The sequence below is a fragment of the Megalops cyprinoides genome, chromosome 2, assembly GCF_013368585.1.
Source record: "Megalops cyprinoides isolate fMegCyp1 chromosome 2, fMegCyp1.pri, whole genome shotgun sequence".
NCBI classification, from domain to species: Eukaryota; Metazoa; Chordata; class Actinopteri; order Elopiformes; family Megalopidae; genus Megalops; species Megalops cyprinoides.
The window spans coordinates 34,377,650-34,386,858 of NC_050584.1; the positions used below are offsets into that span (position 1 = coordinate 34,377,650).

General features: G+C 41.0%; 1 protein-coding gene across 1 annotated transcript in view; it reads right to left on the reverse strand.

Annotated features, from left to right (window-relative positions):
* xxylt1 (xyloside xylosyltransferase 1) overlaps positions 1-8,865 on the reverse strand; it is a 51,581-nt gene extending 42,716 nt beyond the window's left edge. The window contains exons 1-2 of the mRNA XM_036522015.1: positions 8,841-8,865; positions 7,521-8,023 (exon numbers count right to left, since the gene is read on the reverse strand). Coding sequence (XP_036377908.1) covers positions 7,521-7,997 — 477 coding nt within the window. The 5' untranslated portion in view covers positions 7,998-8,023; positions 8,841-8,865. The remainder of the gene's footprint in view (positions 1-7,520; positions 8,024-8,840) is intronic.
* Between the last annotated feature and the right edge of the window lie 344 nt (positions 8,866-9,209).

The following is a 9,209-nucleotide window of genomic DNA, read 5'->3' on the forward strand; positions in this document are numbered from 1 at the left end:
CTGCTTCAAAGTACCAGGACTTTACAGTGTCATGGCAGGGGTGCTGTTCTGTATAAGTACTATATGACTACTGTAGCTATACCATTTCATATACCAAATCATTTCATTGTCTAGATCAGAGGAAAAGATAAAGGGTTCAGCCAAACTGTTTATTCAGCCAACATGGATCAGTCAATATCTCAGATAATGCACCTAGAAATTACATGTAGAAATTGCAGGATTGCAACTTTGTGATACACCATTAGATATGCACATTAGGGCTGGGCTCCAGTGTTTAATAGCACATTCTACCTTAAAAACAACTAGGAATAAATCTGTAAATCTGTGACTGCAAAGCTGGGATTGGCCTTTACTTCTAAAAAGTTTAAGTTAAACAAATAACATACCAATGTATCAAGACTGGTATGGATTGATTATGGACTGCACTGTAACCAGAAATACAGTAGCATGCATACAGATATTGAACATTGCATTAAAATGGAATACTACCTAGCCTAACTCTAATGAGGTTATCCAAAATAAATCACATACAGAGCTCCTCACTGACTGAAAAAAAGGCCATCTCTCATGATCCAGAGGCTGCTGTATATTATCAGAGGGATTTGATAGAGTCAGATCAACTAAAAATGAGAAAGGCAATGAATCCAAACAGTTTCTGGAGTACAGGAATGTTCTTTCTCTGTCACTCTGTGGCCAAATACAGAGGCCAACCAATACTGAGTTCAAGTAAGGAAGACAAGGAAAAGGTTTACTTGAGACTTTTAAAAAGATTTACCCATTACAAACCACAGTGACCTTTTTCAGATTTCTTTTCTTTTCTAAATTTATTATTTACTCAGGAGACATAATGCACGCATCCTCCTCAGGGTAAATAAGCTTATGAGCCACCTCACTATCAGGAGCATCATGGGAATTCACAATCTCGTGATCTCATAGAAATCCGCTCATTTCCTGTTGTTTTTATTTTCTGTTAAGGATTTCCACCAAAAAGAAAAGAACCCCTGTACGTTTTTTAATTCCTGGAAAAATAGAATGTTTTCAACAGTTGATAAGATGGAGGAGAGGGACAATAATTGTTGCAGGCCGTTCTTCCTACCACTGCTCATTGGTCCATTTCACAAGCAAAACTCTGAGAAAGGCAAATCCATTTTGAAATCCAACTTACAATAGCCCCCCCCCCCCCCCCCCCCCCCCCCATATATTACCAGCTAGCTTCTCACAACAGCAGCCTGCATTAAATTAATCTGACAAATTTAAAAAGGGACAACCAAACTATTTGCAAGATTTTCACGTTAAAAACTTTCTGTAGGATGAGTCCCAAAAAGGCTACTATGCAAAAGTACAGCTGTGCTGTGCTCTAAAAAGCAGGGAATAATTACTTAAGTGAGGAATGGCACATTATTACATTAAAAGTCAGCACATTGTGTTAAATTCTTTAAAGTTGGAGAGTGAGGACAACTGGTTAATTGTTGGCATGCAGGACTGAATTTCTGAATACCCGCAAGCCTGAACGCATAATATGGTAATCAAAGGCCTGTGTGAAGACTGGTATGTCACCCCAGAAAGGCGAGAGTCAACAGTGAAGCTGGTGTCACCAACTGCAGAGCTGAGGTAGGAAGGATGATTAGAAGCTGTGTCTAAGAACAGGTTATGAGGATTACAGCTGCTGGTTTCTACAGGCAGAACAACACTGTATCTAGTGCTCATTCAGCATTGGATTCAATAAAACGAGAGTGAGTGAAAACATTCATATGAGCAATAATACTACACTAAAGAGAAAAGTCAGAGGGGTTTAAGGGACAGGTATCTGTAAGAACTGAGCAGTGCTCAATAATTCCACATACTCAGTTCATCTACTGCTAAAGATGAGTATGTGGAATTATATGGCCATCTTTCTGACTGACAGACTGAAGACTATATGGTAATGTGTGTACTTAGTTTCTAGGTTGTCTACTCAGGCGACACAAGTTAATGTTTGGTAGGGATCGAATAGTGTTATGCTCACTCAATGGTCTGGGAGTGTAGTTAGCCTGGTCTGACACTGTTGCTCATTCAACTTGAATGGATAGACTTCTGTTCTTTTGTGCTGGAAGTCCATCCGGATAAAAGCGCCTGCTAAATGAATGCAATGCAATGTAATGTAAAGTTTCCTGCATCTTTGCAAATTCCATCACTACCTCTCTGTGCACTGCAATGTCTTGCTGCTGAGCAGTTAACAAGAAACACGCAGTCTTCAAAGAAAGCCACCTCTTCCTCCTGCTTTCTAGCAAGCGCAAACAAACAGGGGTAGAAAGAAAACAAGAATTAAGTATAAGGATTGTAAGCAGAGTCATTTCAAAGCCATTAATGGTAAGTGACTCAAAGGAAAAAAAACAGACAACACAAAACAAAAAAACAGGGTGACTTATTTCCATCCGCATTTTTAACACCCACGAAGAATAACAGAATTTCCTTTCTAGAACTGACTCAAACATCCGGACACTGAGGCTAGAGAGAACTAAAAATGTCTAATGTTCAGAAATGCAACCATTTAACAAACGCGACTGCCTACAAGTGATTTTACGTTTCAAATAAGCACAGATTCGTGCAAATATTTAATCTGAACAGACTAGATCGTTGGGCCTACACTGCTTATGCTGGTCTGGTTCCAGTTAGGGGAAGGTTGCTCACAGCAGCACTTTCCCCCTGCTCTTCCTGACTGACTGGCCCACTCAGATCAAGTGGGATGTTTTTACAATGAGCACACTACCCTCTTCAGCTCACAAGGGCATAAATCTCCATGCCGCCCGTGGAAAGCCCCCTTGTCTGGCTTGGTCTGTGTGACCTGGTGTACTCAGCACCATATGCCAGGCAGCTCTTCCCAGCTACCTAAATCATTGTACATTAAGCCACTTCCAGACCATTGATTCAAACATTGTCTATTCTTTTTTTTATCCTTCAGGGACATGCATTCCTCTTCAGAATGCTTCAGTTTCCTCACAAGTGTATTTTGCATGGCAGAGTTCCCCTGATTTTGGCAGGAGATCATATCCTATAGCCTTCCGGGTCTCTCTATGGGGCCGTGGACGAGTGTGATTGTTGACGCCGTTTCTCAGAAACTGAGCTGCCGGCCACTCCCCGTGCAAAGCTCAAATCTTTGGCTGATGCTCTGGGACTTTCCTTGCCATTGCTGGCCTTGTGTCTGCATCAATTGTGCTCTCGCTTGGGTGCCCCCATGATGCGCCTCAAAGGGATTTTGGAAGCATGGAAAGTTTACATAACCCCCATCTTGTGCATGCAAAGCCCTGGGATGAATAATTAAATAAACAAGGCAATGTTTTGAGAGCCAGCGTATCTGTATGGCCACACGCACGCACGCCTGATGATGTCGGAGCAGCACACTTCATTGTGTGGAGGACGTCCAACATTTGCACACCTAATGTTATCTGCCAGCAAACAAACACATGCAAAGTAACACAGCTTAAAAAATTATTTTTTAAATTCTAAAAATGGAGAAAGATAAGAAAAGCTTAAAGGAGGTTAGGTGGATATGGATCAAATCTGACCATTTGCATAACCCAGATACAGAGGGTCTGACAAACCTTTTTCTTCTGTAAGCAAACTACCAAAAGTATGTGGAAAAATGTTTTGCTACAATCAAAACGTTATTTCATATTATTTAAAGCTACAAACTAATATATACCCAAAACAATCTACATTTTCTCACAAGCAGACTTGGTGCAAACTGGAGCGCTGTGAACTTGAGCTATACTGAAGTTCCATATTCTTGTATGCATTATTTAATACATTACAATACATTACACAAAAAAACGTCCTCCCTCACTGTAACATGACATCAGTGATAAAAACTAAAACGAATATCAGCCTCTTCCCCCCGTAATGCTGGACACTCGTCCGCAAGTCTAATACACCTGTTGCTGGTCCCACTGCAACTGCCGTCCAACCTGGCATGCAGCTGCACTCTCTTATAGAGGTGGAAACGAGTCATCCTCTTCTTCTAAGATCCATAACCATACAGTTTGCTGCATTTGTTGCCAGCACTGCTGTGCCACACATAGATTTTAGGTTTGCTGATATTTAAGAAACCAATGTGGCCCCACAAGGTTATATTTGTACTACTGTTCTACTATGTTGTTCTGTGGACTTCAGGTGACTCAGTAATATCATGCACCACTGAACGTCCTACTAGTGAAGGTTCTCTAATACAGCCTGTACCTTTTACCCTGGCTTTGTACCCAGGGCCAGTGTTTGGAGCTTTGCCAGGGGCAGGGCACACACACCTAAGCATACCCCATCACACAACCTCTCACAGTTACACTAGTAAGGCTAAGACAGATCCTTCACCAAATCTGCCTTTCCCTCTGTCATCATTTGTTCATTATCATCATTACACTTGTAAAGATGATTCAACTCCAGGAGTTAATGACATCACCCTGTCGCAGCGGGTCCTGATTGCACTATAAAGCTGTATTAATCTGCTGCACCACATGGCAGATCTGATGAAGAGTGGATTATAAGAATGGCTGTCAGAGCCAGCACTCATTCCATTACCGAGTTTCTGTTGGTCCAAAGTGAATAGTGCGCGTTGGGGGGAGGGGGGGCGGCAGGGGTGGCCAGTGGATTAGGAGGTAATCTGCCCTCTGGCTCCAAGCTGCCTATGCTGATCTGAGCAAACCGCTCCTGAGTCCAATGCATGGGATCAGCACTCACTAATGATCTGAGATGTCACTGGGAGATCCTTTGTCGAGAGAGCTTTTTTTTTGTTTTGCTTTTGGTGGAGGTGAAACAATTTGGTTATCTTGCACCTCTTTGGTCTGTCTAGAGTGACCAGAGTGGCTAAGAAAGGATCTATACTGAGTTCTGTCTACTGCCACTGCTGATGACAAAGGGAGACATAATCACCAAAACAAGAAAACACATATTAGACTGATATATGCATTTGCATGTCTCTGTTACACTGCTAAATCATGATACCCTGTTTAAAAAGCAAGTGCAACTTTTGAGAGATAACATCTGGGCAGAAATGTTTCAGTAGCTGCAGCACATTCCACCCGTACAAAGTGGCTTTGTCTTTCAATAGAGGCAGGCTGCAGCAGGTGGACACTTGATGTCAGCAGAAAAAATTCCCCCCAAACAAATGATGATGAACGTAATGAGCACCCTCCACATATCTGCCAAAACAACGTCAAGACTATTAAAAGGTGAACCTTAATCCTTTTCTGTGGCTGAGATGGCTTAAAGGGAGAGGAATTCTTGAACTGCACTAAAACAATATCTCTGCTACTGGTTACACTGATAACATCTTTATCATGTCTAACAACAAAGACTTTTCAGCAAACTAATAAACACTTCACATCTACGTTTCTAGGTTTCCCAAAGTGGATTGCATTTTCCTCTTTCTTTATCATTTGCATTTTGAACAAACCTATTTAATTTAGACTTAATTCACCCTCAGTGTTATAAACTGGGGGTAAATCAAAAAATTAGCAAGATCTTTGGGCCAGGTAAATTAAATTAAATATTAAATTACTTTAAAGATGTTGTATTTTACAAAACATCTCTCTCCATAATATCTTCTTCTGTGACTAATCACACGGAGAGACAGACAGGTTATCCCCCTGTTTGGTCAGCTATGGCAGTATATTAACATTAAACAGAGGTATCACTGGGCTTTTCTCAACTTACACCATTACTAAGTTTGCCAAACGTCTGTGTAATTCCAGACAGTTATACCCAAAATCCAATAACAGAGTGCTGATGTGCAAAACCTTTATCATTCTAGCTCCCTTCTGGTTTTTATCTATAAAGCTCCTCAAACAGATATTTCCATGGACTAAGTATATATGTAACCTTTATAAGAACTCAAATGTGTTACAAGTGTAGTGTAATCTTAATCGGATTGAGCCAGTTTTCCCACACCCCGTATATTAACAAGAATACCTGCAATGGCCATTGTAGCGAAGGGCAAGAGCAGTCACCCCACCCGGCCTTGAACTCAGGTCTACAGGGTACCAAACTGCAGCTTTGACCACAACGCCAAAGAGCCAGGCTCATTGGTATGGCAGTCAGAGTGCATACTCATGCACCATAGTGACAGCACTCTGTGACAACAATGCTGAAAGAATTTCTCCCTTTCATTAGATTATTTGCAAATGAAAGTTAAATAAATGCTTGCAATGCACAACTAATTTAGTGTCATTTATATTTGTGCATCAAGTATACTAGGAGAATTCTAATAAACAATATTGTCTGTTGCTACCTAAAAATTAAAACATCTATTTAAAGCTATTGGATTATTTACAGTAGCTGGAGTGATACAGTACTTCCAACACCCACCTGCAAACTCAACCCCATCCACTTCTGTTCACTTGGTAGGTAATTAAACAGCGCAACCACTCTAAATGCAAATCTGAAAATGTTTCACTTCCCATAGGGAAAAACAAGGAAATCAATTTTGTATTAAAAGAAGGGGGGATTGACAGAATAGCTGTCATGATTTCAGTATAGGAAAGAGCATGCTAACAGAGACCAAAAACTCAGTTGTAGATAAGAAAATTTGCCTGTTGTACAGAGTTATTTTCTGATAGCAATTTGAAGTGCTGAGAAGAGTGCAGAATTGAAAAGGTGGATCAAAGACTTTTTATACAGTAGAATCACTGTGAGGAAATGAGGGGAAACTGCCAGGACAAGTGATTCCTCAATTTTTGGGTCAGCAAGAAAGAAAAAACTACTGCTGTTGCTGTCAGTGACTGCAGCAGTGGTATCATAAAAGAACCATTCCATTTGAAGGGAAAAAGAAATTTACACCAATCAGACACTATCATTCATTGCTATGGGGACAACTGCTCAGGACAATGGACAGTTTTTCCTATCATCCTTCCTTCCCTCTGGAGATTTTCCACAACAGAAACTATTTTTGAGCAGAAAGGAAAGGTGGAGTTTGTCTTGTTATTGAGAATGTTACACAAAGAAAAGCATTTCTGTAAAAATGTGACCTTTCAAACCCATTTGCTTTAATACATTAAATTCTGCCATAACTGTTACTTTAATGCATGATAGCGAAGAATAGGAAATGGTACAGTGAAACTGCAGATGTTGTCTGCATGATACAGCCCCTAGACAACGTTCACTCATTTACTATTCAGCTGCTCTCTGTGATAAAATGCTAACAGCCTCATTAAATTACTCATTTGTTGTGATTTTCCACAAACTACATTATATAGCGTTTTAGTCTTCTTCGGTTCACAAATAAGGGATGCATTAATTAATAATGTTCTTAAAATTATAAATACATGGATGTGCACATTTACGATTGGGCAGTTAGAAATATCAATTACATTTTTTAATTCTGCTTATTTAGAAAACACGTAAGCAATTTCATGTGTCCTTTCAGTAACCATACTGATCATAGCCGAAGCAGGGGGAGGTGGTGCTGGTTGACAGATTCTACTGTTAGTCAGTACTGCCACCTAGTGAATTTTATCATTTTATTTTGGTAAGATGGATACATCTCAACTTACCTCATACTGAAACGATGCGCCAAGGAGTAGGTTTGGAAGCATCTTCTCCCCTAGCTCTTTGCTGGATTCATCACTCACAAAGTGTAGAACTAGCATTTCCTCTTCCAGGAAACTGCCATGTTTTGCCATTGATCTCATGGCTACCTCGAACTTTTCCTGAAGTCCCCTACTTTTGTCCACCTTGGTAAACATCATGAGTGCATGGTAATACTGAACGCGCCCAGGACCCGTCCTCCATGCTCTGTCCTCCACTGCTTCCACAGTGTCCACGGAAAGGTCTGCATCATTTCTGTTGGCATTGTGGCTTGCCTGAGTCTGTTTAATGCGCTTGGTAGTGCTGGAAAAGTTGTGCCGCTCTGATCCAAAATAGTAAAAGGCAACCACGGCCAGCGCAGCTGCCAGGAGCAGAACAATCTGGTAGGATCTGAAGGCGCTGATCCTGGCCATGGTACTCGAGAAGATCCTCAGGATGCCCATGGCCCTCACAAACAAGCACAGAAATCCTATTTTCAACAAAAATGAGACACAGCCAGAAGATGAAGCGTGAGTGCAGTTTCCTGAACTCTAGCCTGCATACCAGGGATGGCGGTTTTCGCTTCAGGAAGGAGTCACACATCTGCTAATCTGGGCCCGACAGGCAACATAAACCAATCCACTTTCCTCTCAGTGGGGGAATCTGTCCTTTATTCCATACCAAGTACAGACCCTCAAGTTCTACGTTCTTAGTCACCGCTGCGGCATTGTCATTCCCGTGCTTTCTTACTCCATTTACACACCCCAACATGCAATTTGGGATTCTGAAAGAAAAACTAATTCGGCTCAGTTTCACTGCGCGCTTTTAATGAAAAGTTAGCGAGCGAGATTCAAATTCATTTAGCTATCTTTCATGCAATATCTCAGCACTCACGGCAGGGTAGTAGTAGAGAGCTGGCATACAGCTAGCAAAGTATAGTCAAAAGCGCACTGTTTATTTGGAATTACATGCATTGGCTATTCGAAATGAAGACATTCTACCCAGCTAGCTACGTAATCAGACAATTTATTTTAAAGTGATAGAAGCAACAGGTTAAACGCACTTCCTCAAACTGGATCACTGCAACATTCTGAAAGAGCTGCCCTTTTCTTCATAGTTAGCAATCAAATTGTCAAGTGGGTTTATTGAACACATTATTTTTCACATTCTCTGAGCCCTCGGAATTCATTGCTTTGCATTTCTTGCATATCTTACAATATGAACCTGACACGGAATACTACGAGATCATTCTTAACTAGCCGCTCAGTTAGCCCGCTGGATGTCTAGTTAGTTAGCTAGCAACATACCATCGTCCGATACCAGGCGGCAGCCATAAGCAGTAGCTAGTTAGCACAATTAATTCAAAATACTGCCTACAACTCCCACAATACATAGCCCTACGCCCCAGGCTCAGAGAAGAAATCCGCGTAATGTTAGCGAGCCAAGCGATTCATTGACTCTTTAAAATCATCACTGGCTTTAATATTGTTTGGACAGCAACAGTGTCTCTTATATTTTTTGATAAATAAACAGGCTGCGTTATTAGTTAACGACATATTTGGCATGTTACTGTATTTACGACATCGTATGGCATTAATGTTCCGCTTTCCCTAAGTTTTGCGGCAATTTGTGCTCCATGTCCTTGTTGCTAGGGGTTTCTTCTTAAGCGTCTTCCT